Here is a 23390-nt window from a genome sequence, read left to right as displayed (position 1 = left end):
CCTCTTTCAACGCCCCCACCCGCCCGCCCGCCTGATTAAACGAAAAGGAAGTGTGGGAGTGGTGGTTTTGAAGCTCTCCCTTTAAGAGGCAGCCTGCAATGACGAATTGTTGAAATTGCCATTGCAGGATGGCATTCCGCTATAAATTCATTGTTCCACCTCCTCTCATCTTCACAGCTCTCTCTCTTCTCCTCTTGTTCACATCGGCAGACTGGGGATAACAACAACATCAAACATCCACAAACTCAGTGAAGAGACTTTACGTTTGATCTGAGACCTCCCCACCCCCTCCCCCTTACCGGCAAGTTGTGCTTGTGCTTCTTCCACCTCTTTCTCTTCCTATCCTGTGTCTCTCTCTTCTCTCTCTCTGTGTGTGTGTGTTTCTCTCTCCAAAAGCAATAATAAAAATAAAGCAGGGGGCGAAGGAAGCCAACCAGATCGTCCGGAGGGAGTTGCTGGAAGTGCCGATCTCACTCAGTCGGATGATTCGGTGGCTGCAAGGGAGAAGTGCAAAGTGCTCCAACTTCTCTGATGGCTCCTGGCTGCTGGGGGAGCTGCCTGCCTCTCCCGCCGATGCACTCCTCCTGACTCGTCCGGCAAAGACAGCGGCCGCGGCTGCCTTTGTTGACATTCTGCCTTCGCACCCACTACCAGCCCGATCACCGACCCGGCAATCGATTGTCCGGCTGCAGATCTCACCATGCTGCTGAAGTTTGTTTGCTCGCTGCTGCTGCTCCCTGCAAGCTTGCGCTCTGCTGCCGCTGTCGCCCCTGGAGTTCCCCCCGCAACTTCAGCACCTGCCTATGATAAAGCTTTGCAGCTTTCCAAAGCAGCAGCAGCAGCAGCGGGAGTCAAGCACCCTTTCTTTCTCCTGGAGCAGGAGCAGGAGCACCGAGCCGGCGGCATCGTGCAGAGCATAGATCAGACCTACTCGGGGGGAGGCAAGGTGGGCTACATCCTCTACGCGGGCGGGAAGCGGTTCCTTTTGGATTTGGAGAAGGACGCGCTGCTCGGGTCTGCCGAGCAGCTGCTGCTGGGCAAAGGTCACTGCTACTACCGGGGCACGGTGGATGGGAGCCCCCAGTCCTTGGCGGTCTTCAATCTCTGTGGCGGGCTGGATGGCTACTTTGCGGTCAAGCACGCCCGCTACACGGTGAAGCCTTTGCTGGGGGGGAAGGAGGAGGAGGAGGAGGAGCCCACTAGGGAGAAGATCTACGACGACCAGTCTGCCCCGGTGCTACACCTCTTCTTCAGGGATCATTTCAGCTTCGAAACGCTGCCTTCGCGCCCCAGCTGCGAGACTCGCGGGTCTTCTTCCAGGCCCCCCATTCCGGATCGGAAGAGGCTGGCTCAGGGGCAGGAGAAGTTGGAGACAGATTTCAACACCAGGGCAGCCCTTTCTCCCAGCCTCTTTGCCCCACAGGCGGGCTCTAGGAACAGAAAGAGGCGCTCCATCTCCAGAGCCAGGCAGGTAGAACTTCTTCTGGTGGCTGATGACTCAATGGCCAAGAAGTATGGCAAGGGTCTCCATCATTACCTGCTGACCTTAGCCACCATTGCCTCCCGGCTTTATGGGCATGCTAGCATTGAGAACCACATCCGCTTGGTGGTGGTGAAGGTCGTGGTGCTGGGGGACAAGGAGAAGGGGCTGGAGGTGAACAAGAATGCGGCCACCACACTGAAGAACTTCTGCAAGTGGCAGCACCAGCACAACCAGCTGGATGACGATCATGAGGAACATTATGATGCTGCCATCCTCTTCACCCGTGAGGTAGGTTTGGGAGGAGGCCGTGGCAGAGGGGTCTCATTCATGCCCCTGTGGAGCAACACCGGAGCTGTGTCTTCCACCTTCAGCTTCATCTCTCTGCTTCACAGCAGGTGTGTTGGATGTGATTTTCCATTGGGTCCCCCTCCTGGCTCCATGAATCTGATTATAATATTGTTGTCATTTATGCTCTGCTTTAACCCCTCTTTGTATATGGAGAACGTGGATAGAGATAAGTTATCCTTCATCTCTCCTAATACTAAAACTCAGGAGCATTCAGTGAAACTGATTGGCAGGAGATACAGGACAGACAAAAGGAAGTACTTCTTCACACAGCACATAATTAATTTATGGAACTTGCTTCCGGAAGATGGGGTGAGGCTAGTAGCTTAGATGGCTTTAAGAAGGGATTTGTCTAATCCCCTTTGTCTAATTCTTTGCCCGCTCCTAATTCATGGAATAAGTCTGTCAGGGATAGCTATATGAAAATTCCTGGTTCTTCAAAGACTGTGTGGCACTGAATACCAGTTGATGAGCAGCAACAGCAGGAAAGAGTTATTGCCTTCATTCCCTGTCCATGGACTTTCTGGTGGTATCTGGTTGACTACTGTGGGAAACAAGATGCTGGGTCTTTAGTCTGACCCAGCAAGACTCTTCTTATGTATGCCCCCAACTTTTTTTTCAGTTGCTAGCTAAACTAATCAAATTCGTACTGAAAATGCTTCCACTCTTAGTTATAAAGGTCGCCACTGATAATGCATTGTTTTGTCAGATTTAGTTTCTACTTGAAGAGCCAACATCAGTTCCGAGCATCTGTTGGGAACTGACATGAAAGGTACAATTCTGACATTCAAAACACAACTTTCAGACCAAAAGATTTGGGTAGAGTGTCCTTTTCAAATGCAGCATCATCCTGCTCACATTGCAAGGAGTGAGAGCCAGCCACAAGATACGATTTTGGCAGAAATCAGAAGTAGTTATTTTCGTAGGAATGCTACATGCAGATACTGGCAGAAGTGCAATAGTTAATGTTGGAGCAGAATCAGGAGGTGGAACAGGTGCTTGTGAACACAGCCTCTAACAAAATGGGTGTTTTCCCCCAGCCAACTACCATTAAATTATATAGCAGTGGTTTTTGTAAATGTCAGATAATTGGCTCCACCTAAGGCTTGATCAGGAACCACACAAGCTGAAAGTTCTCTGATTCTTCTTCAGAGAGATGTCACTGACACCTAGTATAGAGGCTAGCTAAAGGCCTGCTATGTATTATCACACGTCTCTCAAGGGGCTCTCGGCATTCATGTCCTCATTCCACCTGCAACCTGATAGGCTTTTATGCAACAGTGGTTTGTCCTAGATTGCCAATAGAGAATTCTCTACTTCTCTAACAAGCTTTTAAGGTGTTTCTGTTTTTAAGTAGCCTTCTACATATGAAATTTGAAGTTGGTCCTGAACAGAGATGTGTTATGTTTCTCAGTTTAGATGGCCCAACACATCTCGTTCCTAGCTAGCCTAAGAGGTCATTCATACAATCAAAAACTGTGTTCTGCTCAGGTTTGGGATCTGTGTGTGCTCCCAATTTTTGTTTGTGTAGAAGCAAGGTAGGAGGAAAACCTGGGTAGCTTTTCCTCCTACCTTGCTTTCACAAAATCGCTTCTACCAAAGTTGTTCTCTTACCTTGCTTCCACACAGAGGCACTACTATCTCAAAGTCCAGGGCCTCCACACCCACGGCATCCCACCCCAAATCTTCTTTAATTTGTCCTGGGTTGTGTAGTCACCCTGCCATGCTGCTGGCCCATGCTGCACTGGGCAGCTGAACGTGACTTCTGCTTCAGAGACAGAGCGGAGAGTGGGTAGTGGGTAAAGAAATATGTGGGATGTGGATATGTTGTTGAAATGTTTCTGTTATTGCATATTTGCATAAATATACCTGTTATATAGTTCAGTTGCTATTTGTGCCCTCAAGAACCCACACGTTAAAAATATTGTGTGTGTCACAGTGTGTGTAGGGGGGGGGATGATGCTTAACTTGCAGGGAGGTGGGGCTCCAAAGGCCTTTAGGTCCAGGCTCCAAATTACCTAGGTTCACCTCTGCTTCCACACAACTGAAAATTCGGAGCACATACAGCTCCTAAACCCAGGTAGAACAGTCTTTGATTGTGTGAATGATCTCTAAGTCTTGTACCAGTGCTGAGTCTCAGCTGAAATCTATGCTCAAAAATTTGAGACTACTTAAGTAATAACATGAACCACTGATGGGCACAATAATACATACACCTATCTACCAGATGGTGTTACTGTTCGTTTTTTCTAGATGCTTTCCAGTTATTGTTCACCTTCCATCAACTTGACACAAGCAAACTAAAGAAATATGAACACCTCTGAATCAAATCCAAGAATGGCCTGTTGAGATTAGTTGGGTGGGGGAAGTGTGAAGTGGAACTTTGGGAGCTCAGAACTTCCTTGCTTAGTTGCTGGTAATTTAACATGGCATTTCCAGCATGAAAAGAAAGTAGCAATAAAACCAGAGAGGCACGACATGTGTGGCTCAAGAGAGGAGAACGTAAATTCAAACCACATGTAAACACAGCCGCAGAAAAGTAGTGTACCAGGTTAGGTGAAGGGTGGGGTTGCAGTGCCTCATTATCCACAGGATGAAAATTGGTCTCCTAATTCGTTAGAGTCCTGAACTGGCAAGCGTTATCCATACAGCTCTTTGGATGAGTTCCACATTAGCAGCATTAGCTAAAGCAGCTAAGGGACATGGATCTGGTGGACATGTGGCACTATTTATGCAATCTGACTTTTTAACATGAATGTCCCTTTTGGTGTCTTTTTCCGCTTTCCCTACAATTCAGAAAAACACATAACTTTCCATTAGAGTTCCCTTCCTCTGCTCCATCATGGGAGACTGCCAGAAAAAAAAAAGAGAGCCTTTGGATGGTTTGTGGCATGAGTTACTCCAGTGGAGGGGTAAGGGGGAAAAAAACCTAGCCTGTTTTTATAGCTCTAAATAGTTGGAATGTTGTGCTGTTCCTGTTGTGCTGCACTTGTGGGGTAAGTTCTTTCTGTAGATGTCTAAAGCCATTTTTTACAGCCATTAAAATATGGCAGATAAAAATAAATAAATGAAGAGAATCTTAGTTCAAGTCCAACCTAGATTTTTCTGAACATAAACAATTGGGCTATTCTTACGATCACAAAAATCGGGCTAGGAAAATCCTAGCCCGATTTTTGTGATCGTAAGAACCACTGGGCTTGCAGCCAAGCCCGGTGGTTTTGGAGCGGCTAACCCACTCCTGTAGCCCACCCTTTTGCCTGGGTTTGCGGAGCGAGCGCTATTTGCTTGTGAGTAGCCATGGCGCAGCTCTGCACCGTGGCTACTTGTGAGTAGACCTCTGGCCTGCAGGCTTAAAAGCAGCCTCCCGGCTCAGGGGTCTCCCCAGTATGCCCTGCACACTCGTGCAGGGCATACTGGGGCTTCCGGGGGCCGCGCGGCCCCCGAGCTCCCCAGCCCCCACCAGCTCCATCTCGGAGCCAACCATCATGTGGGCGGCCGATCCGGCCACCCAGGGCTCCCTGCTCGCTCATGAGCGGGGAGAGCGGGCTTAGCCCGCTCTTCCCACTCACCCGCTAAAACCGGGTCTCCCTGATTGTGAGACCTGGTCCAATATCTGAGATGCTTATCAAAGCTCCTTTTAGAAAGTATCTCCAGTATGAGATATTGCAGCTTTTAAACAGATTTTTTTCAATTGTCCACCTGATTTTAGAAAACTAGGACTTGAAGAGGTTTGCTTTTTTCAAAGTACAGGGGTTTTCACACACACACACACACCAGAGTGTGTGCTCATTGCAGTGAAATGAAGCTAGCAAGATGGTACATCTAGACTTTAGCTTTAACTATTGTATATCACAGAGTCTGAATTATACTGGTACTTAATTTTATCCCAGGGTCCAACTTTGTAATGATCTGGCAGGACTTAAATAAGTGCAACTGCATCCATTCAAGCCCAATAGGCAGCATGTGGCTTTAAAGCTAAATTACATACATGATAAATTCTGTCATTTTGAAACAGAATATATATAAATATATATCTTTTATTAGATTTAATTCCCTTGATATGAGGCCATGCAAGTTCTGTAGTTATATGGAATGTTAAAGCTTATGCTGAGTTCTGATTCTTGTCTAATGTTAAAGTCTCCTTCATGATGAGCCCCATCACCCATTGAGATCATCTAGAAAGGTTCAGCTGCAGTTGCCACCAGCTCATCTGATGGCTCCAAAGGGATGGGCCTTCTCTGTTGCCACCCCAAGACTCTGTAACACGCTCCCTGCTGTAATAAGAGCTTCCCCATCTCTGACAACTTTTAAGAAATCTCTAAAGACATTTTTTTCACCCAAGCTTTCTAATTAGACTTGTGGTTTTAAATCATTTTAAGTTTTCATTTCATTATGTTGTAAAGCGCCCAGAGACTGAAGTTTGGGGAGGTGTCCAAATATGATAAATAAATAATAAAACATTCCCTGTTTTATCTCTCTCATCACTTAGGGCCAACAGGATAACAGCTATCTATGAAATTTGTCATACTCAGAAGTATCCTTTAGGCTAGTCAATATAACCATATAACCAAGTTAAGAGGAGCCACATGGCCACTTCCAGGGGTTTTCTTTCAAGCTCTGTATTTTTTCCCCTTGCATAGATTAATATGCATGAAACCTTTATAGATATTTTGGATCACTCATATGGCAGAGGACAGCAGACTCCACCTTCTGTCCTATGTACGTATGTTAATTGAGTGTGTGAAACCCCTAGGGGTTGTTGTTGAAATGATCATGTGCTACAGCCCCATCTCTTAAGGGGAATATTATACAGCAGAGACATGTAGTCGCTCATCCAAATGCAAACCAAGGTGAACCCTGCTTAGCAAGGGGGACAATTCATGCTCATTACCACAAGACCAGATCTTCTCCCCTTTTTGTGCACTCCTTTCTTCATGTGTTTCTTCACTTCTATGTTGTTTGAACTGGCTCATAGTGTGTCTGGCCCATGTTTTCCTTACAAGGAATAATTTGAGAAAAGTGAAACATTGGTCTTATGTTCACTTAAGTTGGACTTTCCCAGGATATATAAGCTGAGGACCTAATCTTGCATTTTAAATTCATTGGAGGTTATACCAAATGCATTTGCCTCAATTAAATTTTTGGTTTTGTTCTAAAGAAAGGAAAGAAAGAAAATATCAGGAATGAAGTTTAGGTCCCTCTTTATCAAATTGCACTTGAAGGTGAATGAATCACTGTTCACACTTGCAGACTGTAAACATGAAAGAGTTGAAAGGTAAAAATGTCAGAGGAGAAACATCTCACAGGGCACAGGTCTTTTTCAAGCCTACTGTTTTTTCCCCATTTTTGTTTTTTCAACAAGACGAGAAGTAGCAGCAATTGGCATCAGTGTTCAACTTTTACAACTATGTTTTGAATGTATGAAGTAGGTTGCTTAGCAACTAGACGCTAAGCCACAGCTCCATGTTTTGATGGGCTCCAAACGCTGTTCTGTTAAGTTTTTGTACACCCAGATGCCTTCTCCTAAATTACTTGTTTTTCAGTCATGGATCAAATGTATGAGGTACATTTTCCATCCCTGTTTATTAGTCAAGGCCACCTTGAACTTCAATAGACTAATATTTGCATATCATCTATCAAGCTAACGCGTTAGATGTGCAAGTAATTCTTCATGCATAACTTTGCCTTCATTAAATGTTCAGATTGCTATGGATTCACTCTGATAGTGACACTTGCATTGAAAGTCATTTAAATTTGACCAACAATGTTGGTTTACAACAAACACACTATTTAAACATGTATTTATCTGGTCTTTTTTAGCATGGCTTCTACATTTTTCCTGGTGACTTAAGGTTTTAAATAGTAGCTGGGATCCAAAGAATCATTGAAGAAACTCAGTGAGCCTAAGGGGCATGTGCAGAGTAATCCTAACATGTATAATCAAAGTATGTTTAATTGTGTACTTTCTCCAGTACGTATAATTAAGATTGTGGAGCCTCACACTTGCTTTTCTTGAACGGACGCCCTTCACGCCACATGGCAAACTGCTTTTGACATTAAGGGAAGTTTCAAAAGCTATTTGTGATATGGCATCAGGGTCCACTGCACAAAGAAAAGAAGTCAAAAGCTCAACTAGACTAGTGCAAGCCTTTGCAAAGTAACTCTTTGCACCTCAGCCTTTAGTTTTTAAATTATTTGTCCAAGTTAAGAGGTTTTTGAACATATATATGTAATGTAACCTTTCCTTACTAGTTCAGAATGAACAGATCCCATTATTGTATTGGCCAGGGGGAGTGGGAGCGGAGAGGATAATATTCTGAAAGTGATGAGGAATGGTTTCTCCGTGTTAACCGCTAACAACAGAAGCAGAAACTATGTTTCCTAGGAAGTTGTTGAGAAAAAGAGAGGGAAGAAATTAGTTGCACCCATCTGTGCAATGACAGAGGGTTACTTAAGGCAGTGTTCCTACCCTCATGGCACTCATTCCAGATTGATTTATCTGCCAAGCCCCAGTGGATCTGCAGTGTACCTGCTCATACACTGCAGAGAATTCTGGTGTGCATTCTCAGTTCATGTGGAATGCCACCTAGGCTTGAAGGACTCTGAGAAATAATACCCTGTGCTGACTCAGGGAGTGCTCATGTGTGCCCATTATGCTTTTGCAACAGGATATTTCAAGGCAGGAGAGCTCTTATTGTCTCCCCACCCCCACCAACAATCTCCTATTTTCATCGGGCCATGTGGCTTGTGCACCCACATGAGCCGTGCAGCCATCTGGAGGCTGACAGAATGCAGCCCAGCCTCCAAAAAAATGCTCGATGCATTGTGTGAGGAGTGCAGTGCATTAAGGATTTCCCCACAAGCCAGTGCAATAGGTGCACAACTGGGTACCAAAGTAGAAGGATGCACTTGCAACCTTCTGCTTTGGTACTAGCTGCAGGTGGGGGGAAAATCTTGGGCTACCTGGCAGGGCAGAGCCAGGATCAGGAGCACTCTATCCCAGTGCTCCACACAAGCAGTCCTACCCGGGTAGGGCAGTGCAAGCCTGGGTAGGGCTGCTTGTGTGAACAGCCTCTGAATCTTGTCCATTGTTTCTGATCTCATCAAGGAACCTCTGATATATTTAGTACAAGGTTCCTTCTTTATTATTTATCATATTTTTATACCGCCTGATATGTACACAATTCAAAATATTTAAAAGCCAACGCAGATTAAAATACATGACACAATAAAAAAAAACCCAATAGCATAATAGTTATTAAAACAAATTATTAAAATTATGAATATTAATTCTAATTTAATGCCTGGGAGAACATGAGAGTCTTGAGGGTCTTCCTGAAAACAAAGAGAGAAGGATGTGCTCTTATTTCAGCAGGGAGTATGCAATTGAAAACCATTGTTGTAAGCACCCATTATTACTTTCTCCACTACTTTGACTGTAGAAGTGGAGAGCTTATTGTCTTTACTAGAGAGTCAAAACAGACAAGCAGGGCAGGGGAGTAGAACAGCTGGAAACTAGGTAATAAGTAGGGGATGGGGTTTGAAAGTCAGGTGAATATGTAGGCATAGTAGAGTAATGCCAGCACAAAGTCAAGTTGTGGGCCCTTGGCTAAATGCCACTATCAGCCTTCCCATAGCAGTGCATCAGGGCAACTGCACTAACAGTCATCATCTTTGTTTACAAATACTGCAATGCGCTTGTCCTGGTATTGCATCTAATGATAGAACTGTGCGTATGAGCACATTGCATTATAGGTGAACAAAGGCAGCAGGCAAAGAACACTTTGGGCTACCAGTGATATTGAGTTAAGCTCTCACAAGGGTTTTGGGAGGGCTTCCTTTGATGGTGGTCACAATGGCAGTGGCTTGAGGTACTTCTTGTCAGCCACAATATTTTTTTTCTTCAGGGACCTGGGAATCAATTGTGGGTCCTTCGATGGCCCTGGACATTGCCCCAGTTAGGGAGCCTCAAACAAGCTGTGCCAAAGAGGTGAATCTTGATGGGTAACCTAAAGGAGGAGTAGAAATTACCTTGAAGAAAACAGATGAGAATGCTGCCCTAGACACAGTGCTAGCATGACAGAAAACAGAGATATAAACAAAAATTTATTTATTTATATGTAAATGACTTTGGAAACTTGTTGAAAAGCAGTATATACATATTTTTCATCTTTGTATAGCAAATAAAATGATCTTGTGCTCATTAAGAAACAATACAAGTAGATTCAGATGAACGAAAGCCACATGATAGCTGCTGAATATCACACCGAATGGCATCTAGACACTTGAGAAAGTAGTCTTCTGTAGCCTTCAGCCCTGTGATTGAAGCTAACATTTGCAGGCACTTACTTCTCTAGGTTTCTGAGTGGCTGTGGAAGGATGATAAAGCTGGGTAGCCTGGGTTTAACCATGTGATATAAGCTACAAATCACCTTGACACCAGTGTTCCCTCTAACAGAGATTCATATTTGTTGATGACTACAGCTCCTAGAATCCCCAGCTGCAATGGCTTTTGCTTGGGGATTATGGCAGTCAACAACATCTGGGAATCCCTGTTAGCGGGAACACTGCTTGACACCTGCAATTAACATGTGGTTCCTGTTCATCTTTACCAGCTCAGCTTACTATCAAGCCCCCTGTTTCTGTCTCAGCTTGTGGTTACTTATGTAGTTTCCAACACATGTTGGTACGAACTGGACGTACACTTGTTGATATGAACTGGTTGTCACTGTTCCTTTAAGACATACTCGTATATTCAGATATTCAGATTCCTTTCTGCATACAGAGAAACATTCCTAGCTGCTATAACAAATGTCCCACTTCCTCTTGTAAAAATGATACTGTACAAGTGTGTAAAGGGAAGGAGGAACTGCTACAATCCAGCATTCTATCCCATGTTTGGTTTGGCTATCTCTGTGCTGGAATGCTGACATCGACTATGAGGTAAACTTCATGCCTGAAGTTTTGGCTGCTAGATGTAAAAATGCCCAATTTTTAGGCTTTCCTAGTGATTAGAGTATCTTGGATTACATGTCACAACTACTAAATGCTGGCTTTCTAGTTGGTGGAGAAGTAACGTATCAATTTAATAGTTCAGTGAGCAGCTTGGTAAGTCTCAAGCATATTTATATGCTTGATGACATATATTGAACATCTGTTTGTAAGATGTATTATTGAATTTGGTCAATTTTATTGAAATTTATAATCATCATGCTTATTCTGTTGCATTTATTTACATCTTTATCTATAGTTATATCCAGCCCTAACCAAGGGCCTGAGAGAACTAATAGTGTTCAGAAAGACATAGGAAAGGGCCCTGAAGGCTCCCAATAAATATAAGGCAGCAAATGAAGAAGCACAAGATAAAAGAATGCCAATTGGCTTGGTACTTGCAATAAGAGCTTTCTCTCCTCACTCTTCACAATCCAGCCATTCTCTAGCAACCCACCCACCTGTCTTCAGAATGTTATTAACATTGGTCCTAGTGAAGTCATTGTAGAACTGATGATTGACTTTGGAGGGGAGGAAACGGTTGAAAGCCTGTTCCATACGGACATCCTGGCTCTTTTGACAAGGTCCTTGATGGGAATGTCATGCCAAAGACATCCTGGGCATTAAGTCCATTGACATTAGCCAATTGGTTGCATCAGTCCTCTTGTCCATGACTAATCTGGTGATTCTGGAAACTGGTTATTTGCTATGTTAACACTGCTTATTGACTCAAACAATGTTCTCCAGACTGTCTGTCACAGCACAAACACATGATGGAAGTAGGCTCCAGCTGTCTAAACCAATGCTATTCTTCTCAGGATGTAAGCTAGTTTAGTTAGTGCCCTGTAAAATCCACCAAACCTATTTCAGTTGTCACCTGAGATAAATGGGAACAGAAGTTCTGGGAGGCAGGAGGCAGAAAACATTTTGGATTAAATCCAATTCTGGTCTTTTTCTCCCACCCTTTCCCAAGTCATGTGAAAACTGAAAGAGATATTTCTCACAAAAGATAGAAGCAGCCAAATCTTGAAAGCTGGGTGGTATACATGCTGGGTGGTATATTCAGTGATAATATTAATGTGCCTGGCTCTTAAAAAAAAATCACATTTAAGCAAGAGGTCGTGGCCTTTCCCTTTCCCACACCACAATGATATAAACTCAGTGCATATTGCCCTGTTAACTATCAAAGTGAAAGTGATATTGAAACGTAACAGCAAGCATTGTATTATCTTAGTCCTATAAATGATAATTCCATTCAGTAAAACATATGGTTTCTTTGGCACTGATAACTTTTTTCTTAAAAACCAAACCAAACCAAAATAAAGCCATAATGTGTCTAAAATATTAGCCTTTGTTAGCATGCCATAGGACAGTCTGTAATTATACCAATACCAGTAATATAGCTACATGGGTTATTTGTATTTAATGCCCATTTGTAACTGAGACCTTGGGTGTGCTAATGAAACTACATTTACTGTTATTCTTTCTTAAGAATCTCCTCCACTGTCATTCACATAAATAAAATTTCTTATGCATAAAATATGTCCCTGGGGAGCAATAGACTAGGGTAATTTCTTTTATAAATAGTCTGCTTATATTAAATGTATATGTTCCAACAGCTGACTATACACTAGCTTGATGCCTCCTTCCATTACTAAATATTAGGCTCTAATTTAAAATGCATGTTGTAGTTAATTAATTAATTTATTGTATGTTTAGGCCACCTTTGCTCACATAGACTGCACCAAAAATATTGCAGCTCAAATCTGCTGTCATGTCAAACCATGGTTAGGGACATGTATTCTTTCTAGTAATATTTCCTGTTGTGTTGTTGAGAAGTACTTGTTGTACACTGCCCAGAGCCTTCAGATTGGGCGGTTTATAACTGTAATAAATAAATAAATAAATAAATTTGTCCCGGGGGGGTCCTGTGGAGAGCATGTGGAGTTGAGCCAGAAAGGGAAACGGAGGTAAAAGAGAAGGAGAAAATAGAGTTGTTTTTGAATAAACCTTATTTAAACCTACATAAGATTTGTGTCTATGAGGGATGCAGCTATAAAACAGGACACTTATCTGTGGTTCGCTGTGACTTTTGATTAGTCAGACCATGGGCTGGGAGTGGCTACAAACTATGTCCAGAAACCATGATTTGAAAAAGAGTGATTTGCATTAACTTTAGCTAGGTGTGATCTCCAAATTGACGAACAGCAGTTATGGCTGTCACTCCACCTCTAAAATTATTATTATTATTAATTCGATTTCTATGCCGCCCAGGGGCGTAACTACCATTAGGCAAGGGGAGGTGGCTGCCTGGTGGCCCCCACGCCTCGAGGGGCCCCCCAGAGGCAAGTCACATGACTCCCCAACACCCGCAGAGCTTCGGTGCCGTGGAAAAGCCAACCCCAAGTTCGGAGCAAAGTCGGCATGCATGCAGCAAAGTCCTTGTCTGTAGAAGCAACTCTGAGCCGGGAGCGCTCTTCCCCATGGGAGGGTGGAGGGACGGGGTTAAAGCGAGGGAGTGGAGTTTTCTAGAGAAGCTGGCATGATGGGGATGTGAGTGTGAGTGCCCTATATATTGTGAAGTGTGTGTGTATCAGTGAGGGGCTCATTTTAAAATTTTGTCTCTGGGCCCACTCCAGCTTTGTTACGCCCCTGATACCGCCCTTCCAAAAATGGCTCAGGGCGGTTTATACAGAGAAATAATAAATAAATAAGATGGATCTCTGTCCCCAAAGGGCTTGCATTCTAAAAGAAACATAAGATAGACACCAGCAACAGTCAGTGGAGGTACTGTGCTGGGGGTGGATAGGGCCAGTTATTCTACCCCTGTGAAATAAAGAGAATCACCATGGTTAAAGTGCCTCTTTGCCCAGTTAGAAGGGGTGTGATGGGTAAAATGGGTGTGATTTGAAGATGACATGGTTAGTGCTAACTGTAATTTGGTGTGTTCTTCAAATTGGTTAACAATAATTTTGGCTGCCATTCCACACCATAGAACCTAGAGTACTGGGCAGATGGAAATGAAAGGAAACAAGTGTTTGCTGGATTCCCTCAGCATACGCTTCTCAGTGCTCTACTCTTCTCACAGCCCCACTCTACAGAAAGCCAAAAATTGCCCAGAAGTTGTATAGTTGGCAAATTCTCGGCTAGTTCAAGTTGCTGGCCCATGATAATGGTGTAGTACATGTAGAGGCAATTCTCATGTGCAGTGGAAACTGGGCTAAGGGAGCCCAGCCCGGCTTCCTCAGCACATGAGAAGCACCGGGAACTGTGCAGCTCCCAGTGGCGGTACAGCAGCAAACCCTCTTAGGTAGCCCACTGCTTAACCCAGCTTTCAGGCACAAGAGTGCCCCAAAAGCAGCTTCCCGGCCTTAGGGGGCTCCCCAGAATTCCCCGTACACGGGTCCTTCTGGGACTTCCGGGAGCCATGAAGCCCCCAAACCCTGCCTCCCAAACCAGCTTCGTGGCGGAGCTGGTAATTGTCTGGGCGGCCGATATGGCTGCTCAGGGAGTACTTTGTGCTCATGTGTGGGGAGAGTGGGTCAAACCCGCTCTCTCTGCAAACCCCATTCAGGGGTTCTATTCTACAATCCTTGTCTTCTTGGTTCCATGTAATATTCTAATTTTCTGGGATTGTGGATTTGGGGTTTTCATGAGCTGTACGCCATGATCATCACAATTATAACAAATTAAGGCTTGACTTATCTCGCTTTGCATGTAATGCGTCTGTCTCATATATCAGTTTCACCTTTTAATTTGCATTACTGAAATTAATGGACTTTTGCACGATATTCTAATTTTCCGAGTTTCACCTGTAGTTAGTTCAAATCTGCTACCATAGATAGTATTTGCCATTCTCCCCCCACCATGGTGTTTCCATTGTATGCTGAAAACTGAATCCTGAGCACCCAGCTGATTGCATGGATTAGGGACCATCATGGGAAGATTTTTCAAGCAGCCTCTATTTGCTAATGTGATTATGAGAATAGAATCAATGGCATAAGACTTACAGATTAATATACAAGACAAAATCTTCAAGTATCTGTTATGTTTCATCAGAAAAACTGAAAACAACTGTTTTCAGTCTTTGTATTCATGTCCTTTTTAAATGCAGTTTTTGTCTCATTACATGCATCCGCAGCTGAAGTATAATTTGAATTTAGATCTTCTGGACCTGTTCTTTATCACTGGCTCATACTTATTCTCAGAAAACAGTATATAGTTCTGAGACTTTCTACTAAATTTCTGAACTGTGTAGTGAGTATGTTTGGCAGCTAAGGTATGTTAGGTAACCTACCACTCAGTATGCTGGATTCTTTTAAAATAAAACCTTTGTAGAACAGCTGCCTGTAGTGTTTTGTGCATATGCAAAGAGTTTGATGTTATTACAAATGGCAGAAATAAATCCTGGTGCACTACTTTTGAATTCTAAACGTTAAAACTATACTTGTCATCTAGAGCAACATCCCTGTCATTGAGATACGAAATTCAGTCTGAAGTGGAACTGGGGGAATCTAAGCTGTTTAATTTTCAGGTTTGCCTAGTTTTCTCTGCATGTAAATGAAAACTGAATTGTTTTCATTTCAGTGAGTTGAATTCAAAGGTGACACACGTAGGCACGTAAAGAGGTCCAAGGTGTGTGTCTGTGTGTATATATACACACACACAGACAGAATTTGATTTAACATGAAAACCTTGCTATGTGATAATTGCTCTGGAGAAACAAGAAGTATTCATGTACAAAAACCCTAAAGCTTTAATGCAGAAGTAATAAAGATAACAACTCCACTTTAATTTTGATATTATTATTATTATTATTATTATTACATTTATATCCCGCTCTTCCTCCACGGAGTCCAGAGCGGTATACTACATACTTGAGTTTCTCTTTCACAATAACCCTGTGAAGTAGGTTAGGCTGAGAGAGAAGTGACTGGCCCAGAGTCACCCAGCTAGTATCATGGCTGAATGGGGATTTGAACTCGGGTCTCTCCGTTCCTAGTCCAGCACTCTAACCACTACACCACACTGGCTCTCTGTTTGAAGTTTACCAGTGATGAGGCAAAAATGTATTAAGTGGCCAGATAATTAATTGGCTAGATAATCATGGCAGGTGACTGAGGACTTCTTGGCAAATCTGTATCACAGACAATAACCAATGGAATCATCACTACTCTACACTGTTCTAGATCCTATAAAGAAATGTTATGACCCAGCCACCTTTTTCACAGCTTTCTGTGGGAGGAAGGGAACATAGGAGGAGTCCTATTGGATCAGACCAAAGGTCCATGTAGTGCAGGTGCAGCATCCTGTTTCCCACATTGGCTAGCAAGATGCTTCCAAATGCTTGAACAGCCATACCCAACAACCTCACTAATGGCCTTACATCAACCTGGAGGGAGGTACTGAGTAGAGAGCCACAAGGATCTGTCCTGGGCCTGGAACTGTTCAATGTTTTTTTGTAAATGATGGATGAGGTAAAAGAGAATGCTTATCAAACTTGCAGATACCACAAAGCTGGGTAGGGGAACAGCTGACACCTTCAAAGAGAGAATAATGAATCTTGGTTCAAAACAATCTGTATGGCTCAAACACTGGGCCAAAATGAATAACATGAAGTTCAACAGAGACAAATGTTAAGTCCTGCATTTGAAAAATCAAATGCATCCATATAGGAGGGGACAGTGCAGAATGGGAAATGACAGCAGTACATCTGAAAAGGATCTAGGTATCTTAGTTGTCCATGGATTGAACATGAGCTAGCATTGTGATGCAGCTGCTAAAAACAATCAAATGCAAGCTTGGGCTGCATTAACAGAGGCATAGTATCCAGGTTCCACTCTATTCTGTTGTGGTCAGCTTTGCACTGGTCAAATCCCACTTGGAATAATGGCTAACATCCAGAACAGTGTTTCAAGGACACAGTGGGAGCTGTGTCCTCACAAGGAGAGTCTGCTCTTAATTCAACGACAGCCTTCTCAAGCAGCAGAGCACATGCGGGGAGGGGGAGAGTGATTTATCACTGATTTCCTCTGTCTCCGTAAGTGTTCTCTGCCTTTCAGAAATCTGTCCATGAGGTTCATGCAGCCCTCAGGGACATATTTCTGGAAGGCAAAGAGCATTTGCAGAGGCAAAGGAGATCAGCAAAAATCACTCCCCCACACATATGCTTTGCTGCTCAGAAAGGCCTTCCCTGGAAGAGTGCATACTCTTTCTGTGTCTTGAGAACGCTGGTCTGTATGTCAGCCACTGCATGAAGTTTTGGGGAACATATTAAGGACAACAATAAACTGGAATGAGTTCAGAGGGTGGAAACAAAGATGGTACAGGTTCTGGAAACCAAATCCTGTGAGAATCTGTAGAATATCTAGCCTGGAGAAGAGAAGTCTATGAATAGCTGTGATAGCCATCTTCAGTTATCTGAAGGGATGTTACTTAGAAGAAGCAGCTGACTTGTCTCTGTTCTAGGACAGTCCTACAATCTAGTGGGTTAAAATTACAAGGAAGCAGTGTCAGGCCAGACATGGAAAGAATTTCCTAACTGTAAAAGGAATAGGAGTATAGGAAGCTGCCTTATGCCAAGTCAGACCCTTGGTCCATCTAGCTCAGTATTGAGTACACTGCCTGGTAGCAGCTCTTCAAGTTTCCATGCAGGAGTCTATCCGAGCCCTAATCACCCCACATCTGATTCAAGGCTAATAGCTATCTATCCTCCATGAATTTGTCATTTTAAAGCCATTCAACCCAGTGACCACCACCACCGTATCTTGTGGCAGTGAAGTCCTTAAGCTAATTATATGTGAAGAAGTACTTTATTTTCTCTGCCCTAAATCCATTGCTAAGAAATTTTGAGTGACCCCAAGCTTTAATTTGAGGGAGAAAATTTTATTTATTGTTAAATTTGTATACCGCCTTTCATTAAAACAATCCAAAGGTGGTTTCCCCATAAACTTTCAAGATTTCCCATCAATTTTCTCCATACCATGTATAGTTTCATAAACTTCTATCATAGCCCCCCTTTTCAAAGCTAGAAAGCCCCCAGAGCTTTAGAGCCTGAAGAAGAAGAGTTTTCCAACCCCTTAATCATTGTGGTGGTTCTTTTCTATGCTCTTTCTAGCTTTACTTTCCCATCTTTTCTGAGGTGGAGCAACCAGTATTCCCAGTTCAGCTGCACCAGAGATTTATGTATGGAGTACTACACAGCTGTTTTACTTCAATCCCTATTTAAATAATTCCTAACCCAGAATATGGCTTTTCCCTTGGATCCACACAGACTTGATATTTTCATTGAATTATTCACAGTTCAGATGATCCATCTGTGGCAGCCTATCACACAAAGAGGAATAGAGACGTGATGCTACTCCCCACATCAATGTCACGTGGTCATGGAATGTCCAAATAGATCCCAATTGTGCAGTTCATATATTATACTAGGTAGTATATCATCAACTATGCTACTAGGGCTGTTTTAAAAGTTCTTCCCCTCATTTGACTGTTGCAGTACTAAGGAATAGTGCCCCCAACTTCTCTTTGTGTAATACGCTGCCCCAGATGCATGTATAATCTGATCCAGGCCCATGACTCCAAAATATTGTTACTGTTATTATTATTAGTAGTAGTAGTATTTATATCCCGCTCTTCCTCCAAGGAGCCCAGAGCAGTGTACTACATACTTAGGTTTCTCATCACAACAACCCTGTGAAGTAGGTTAAGCTGAGAGAGAAGTGACTGGCCCAGAGTCACCCAGCTAGTATCATGACTGAATGGGGACTTGAACTCGGGTCTCCCTGGTTCTAGTCCAGCACTCTAACCACTACACCACACTGGCACTATTAGTCATCACCAGGTCAGATCCCTTCAATGCGTATGTGAAATTTGAATTTTTTTGGCCCAAATGTTCATCATTTTACTGTTATATTCAACCATATTGTTGTTTGTTTTTGTCCAGTTTGGAAAGATCCTTTTAGAGCTCTTAACAATCTCCACTTGGCTTTTTATCCTTCTGGATGATTTGTTGTCAACTCTGAATTTGGCTCTCTCACTGCTAACCCTGTTCCCATATCATTCATCTATGAAAATGTTAAGTTGCTCTGGTTGTCCCAATACAAATCACAGGGAATCCCACTGTGTATTTTTCTCAATTCATAGAACTGTCCAGTATTCCTGCCTTCTGTTTCCTATTCTTTAACCATTTGCTAATGCTTAAGAGGACCTAGTTCTGATTAGACAGAACTAATGCAGCTAGAACTTTGTATGAATAGGCCCTGACCAATTCAGCTCTAAAGTAACTTGTTTTCCATGCATGCAGCTTTACTACATGCATGCAGTTCCATGCATACATACAGTTCCATGCATGCGACTCTGCATGCATACTCTGCATGCAACTCTACTACAGATTATTCCATCACAGTTAATTGTTATATAAACTTTATTGCAGTCTTTGACCAGTACAGAAACATGAAGCAACATAATATCACACCTGTTACAGTAGCAACAATATGATTTATATGAATATATAACCATATAGTAGATTATTCAACTACATTAGTCATTAATTGTTGCCGTATATTCATTGCTATTACACAAAACATACTTATTAAGATAATAAGTTACATTATCTTAATTATCTGACAGGAGATGAAATATACAGTATACTTCATCTTCTCTGCCTGGTAGATCCTTAATTAGCAGTAAAGTTAGAGTATCTCGTAGAACTCCGTAAAAATTACAAAATAATACAACATGCACACGTCCTCTATGGCCTGTGCATCACAAACAGTAGCGTTCAGAGTACAATACATTGAAATGGGCTAGCACAAATGCTCTATGATACTTAAAAATAGTTAAAGCTTAACAGTAATTGGCTGGCTTGGTATTAAAAGCAGATCAGAAAAGTAGGCAGCTCGCCCTGTACGGCCGGATTTGCCACCCACATGATTACCAGCTCCGTCACAGAAATGGTTGGGCCAGTGGGGATCTGGGTCCTCCTGGCCGCCAGAAGTCCCAGAATGCGCTGTGCGAGTGTGCGGGGCATTCTGGGGAGCCCCCCCAATGCTGGGAGGCTTGTTGCAGCTTCTCCATCGGGGGTCTACTCGTGAGTTGCTGTACCGCGGCGATAAACAACCAAAAAAACAGGTTAGCGGAGCACACACTCCACTAACTTGGTTTAAGGGGGGCGCATTCAAGAGGGCTGGCTGCTGGAAGCTGCACAGCTCCCATTGCAGTACATGAGCAGCAGAAACCGGACTAAGCTCCCTTAGCCCAGTTTGTGCTGCTTGAGAGAATAGCCTCACTTTCTATAGCCTCCTTTCTTTAGGTCCACTATCCTTTGAGAACAAGCAATATAACATCTGAAACTCAGGCAGCTATGAATATCCTAATTGCAAATAAAAGGGTGGGATCACTTTGAAAGGATATGATAGGACGATTTCTGCAGAGGGGGTCAACTCTTTGCCCCTATGATCTACAGTAGGTTGGTTCATTGGTCAGTCTAGATGCCAACAACCATTGCAGGCATTTTAAATACTGCAAATGACTTGAACTTGCTCATACTACTGCCTACAAAATGTACCCACTCATGAAATGAGCATAATAGTCCTGTTTTCATGAAACAGCCAGTTCATTTGCCTAATTCATGTATTAGTCATGGAATTTGCAATGCCTCTGTCTAATGCATGTATGTTTTTGAATTAGACAGAGGCCTAACTAATTTTGTGAATTAAGCAATGGAGTGGCATGATGCCTTAACCAGGGAGAGCTGTTGGCTGTTTCATGAACTCAACAATGTTCTACTCATTTAATGAGTTATGCAGTTTCTCAAATTATATATATGTATATTCATATACACACACATACCTAAAACAACAGTGGTTTAAGAAAGGTATACCTAAAACATTTTAAATTTTGCCAGAGTTATATGAGTAAGAGGTTAAACATAGGTGGCTAAGAGTCACTACGGGATATTAATAATATTGTGAGTTGATGCATATGATTTTCATGGAAGTGGTAAATTACTAAAAGGAATATTTGAATGAAACAGAAATCTGGGATTTAAGGTGTCATGCTGATAGATTTCTTGGCTGGTTCCTTATAAAAACAACGTTATTGAAAAGGCACTCTTATTTAACCAAGTATTCTATAAACTATAAAATTGGCATGATAGAAATTTGCTCCTAGGGAGCATCTGAATTGTTTTCACAGGTGCTGCTTTTAATCAAGGTTCTGCAGCATTTGCCATCCTAAGACCTTCTTGAGCACCTTTGGTATGTGTATAGAGCTCTCTAATATGCACAGCAAATTCCATAGAATAAATTGCTCTCCAATTCACTTTAATGGCAGATAATGCACAACATGAAGTAAAAATTGCATACATGGAACATATATCCCTTAGAAGTTAATGGATTCAGCTCCGTTTATGCAGAATTCTTTGAGCCTAACCAGGACTTACAGAGCTCTGGCTCATGATGCATATAAGTGGTTTTCTTTTAAAAAGTATATACAGTGACCCATATATTCTGCAGCATTAGGAGGGTGGAGCAAGAGCTGCATCCTCACAGAAAGACTGATGTGGATCTCAGCCAAAAGTTTGTGTTGCAGTTGAGTGTGCGTGGAGCGGAGGGAGGAGCAATCTTTTTTGGATTTCTAGAAATACATCCCTGAGGGTTGTGTGACCTCAGGGACATATTTCTGGAAGCCAAAAGTACTTCTGGAGGGAGGGGAAAACAGTGTGGTGGGAATAACTTCCTTTCTCCCTCTGCTCATGCTTGGCTGTGGGGCAAGCCTTTGGCTGAGCTTTTAACAGTCTCTCTGCAAGGTCACAGCTCTTGCTACAACCTCCTAATGCTGTGGAACATATGGGCCACTGTGGAATATATAATAGACATAATTGGAAGGCTAACTTATAACCTGCTAGTGAAATCCCAGCAGAGAACCTTCCTTGAACTAGGGATGTGTGAAACATTTCAGGTACAGAACGATCTGTACCCGAAACAGCCGATTTCAGGTGATTCATTCCCGAAACGAATCACCCTCCAAGCCCCCCGAAATGTTTTGGAGCCTAAACAAATCACCCCCATTTTGGCTCCAAATTATCTGTTGTTTCGGCCCTCCATTTTGTGGCCGAAAAGAAGAAGTGCTTCTTCTTCCCCCTCCATTTTGAGCGATGACGTCTATTTGAATTTCCCACCTTTTTGCCTCCCATTGACTTCAATGCAAAAAGGTCTGATCTGACATCAACTTGAATTTCGGGACCCATGGCCAAAAGGGTGGGGTGGTAGTGCCTAATGGGTGGAGGCTACCACCCAAATTGCAGAGGGATTGGGCAAAAGGCTGATTTTTGGTGAATTGTTGAAGTTTTAGTGTCTTTGGGGCAGATTTGAGGCATAAAGTGGGATCTGAGGCAGAAGAGTGGTGGTAGTGCCTAGTGGGTGGAGGCTACCACCCAAATTGCAGAGGGATTGGGCAAAGGGCTGGTTTTTGGTGAAGTTGATGCGTCTTTAAGGTTTCCCCCATAAGGTATAATGGAGGTGTATCGCTTCACATCGGGGGGGAAAGGGGTGACCTAGAGCAGTGTGGATTTGGTGGTAGTGCCCAAGGGGGGCAAAGAAGCTACCAGAATTTTTTCAAAGGATTTGGGCAGCGGGCTGATTTTTGGTGATTTGTTGAAGTTTACACGTCTAAGGTTTTCCTCATAAGGTATAATGGAGGTTTCAGCAGCCCCATAACTATACTTGGGGGGTGCTGGGGTGGCCCAGAGTGAGTGGTGGTGTAGTGCACATAGGGTGCCAACTACCTCCATGGGTTCTGTTGTTTCTGAGGTGTTCTGAGTGTAGATTCTCTGATAGCAAATGAGATTTTCAATACAAACCATGAATCCATTCTCATTTGCTATCAGGACTGTTCTAGGCCTGCCTACGTCACCACAGGACTCACCACACAGCAACACGGCTGCATAAGAAGGCAGTACTGGTACAAAGGCAGTACCGGTTCTCTTGCACGAACACAGGTTACACTCTTCTCCCATTATTCTCAATATAAGTAGCACACATTGAGGCTGTTCACATGAGCACCCCTACCTGGGTAGGGGTGCTCATGTGTAGTGCTGGGATTGAGGCCAATCCAAGCACTTCCCTCCCAGGTAGCCTGGGATTTTTACCCAACCATTTGCCTGGGTAAAAGAATGTGAGCATGCCCTTTTACCCAGGTATAGAATTGTGTGAATGCTTGGGCTGCATGCAGACATAGAGCTGCATGCCTAGAGTCTAGATTCATGGCAGGATCCCTCAATCTACCACATTTGTTGCATGGTGCATTGTAAGAGATCTGGAGGCTGGGATGCATTTTCCCAGCCTCCAAAGTGCCACACGGCTTGCAAAAGCCATGTGGACACACAGGCCGTGCAGCCAAGGATCATGCCGGATCATCTCGGGGAATCATCTGACCTTACCGCCCTCTCCAGTGCTCTCAAAGGTTGTGTGAATGACCTCTATGTGTGATCATGAAACGGTCAGCTGTACCAATACTGCCCTCTGTCACAGCAGTATTGTCTAGTACCATCTGCATCATGTAAGCC

The 23390-nt window shown here is 43.3% G+C and overlaps 1 protein-coding gene across 1 annotated transcript in view; it reads left to right on the top strand.

Annotated features, from left to right (window-relative positions):
- Positions 1 to 629: 629 nt before the first annotated feature.
- Positions 630 to 23390, top strand: part of ADAMTS5 (ADAM metallopeptidase with thrombospondin type 1 motif 5) — a 90076-nt gene continuing 67315 nt past the window's right edge. Inside the window, exon 1 of the mRNA XM_053307327.1 lies at positions 630 to 1771. Within this exon, the coding sequence (XP_053163302.1) occupies positions 701 to 1771 (1071 nt within the window). The 5' untranslated portion in view covers positions 630 to 700. The remainder of the gene's footprint in view (positions 1772 to 23390) is intronic.

Source organism: Hemicordylus capensis, chromosome 3, assembly GCF_027244095.1.
Source record: "Hemicordylus capensis ecotype Gifberg chromosome 3, rHemCap1.1.pri, whole genome shotgun sequence".
NCBI lineage: Eukaryota > Metazoa > Chordata > Lepidosauria > Squamata > Cordylidae > Hemicordylus > Hemicordylus capensis.
This window is presented reverse-complemented; position numbering and strand designations above follow the sequence as displayed.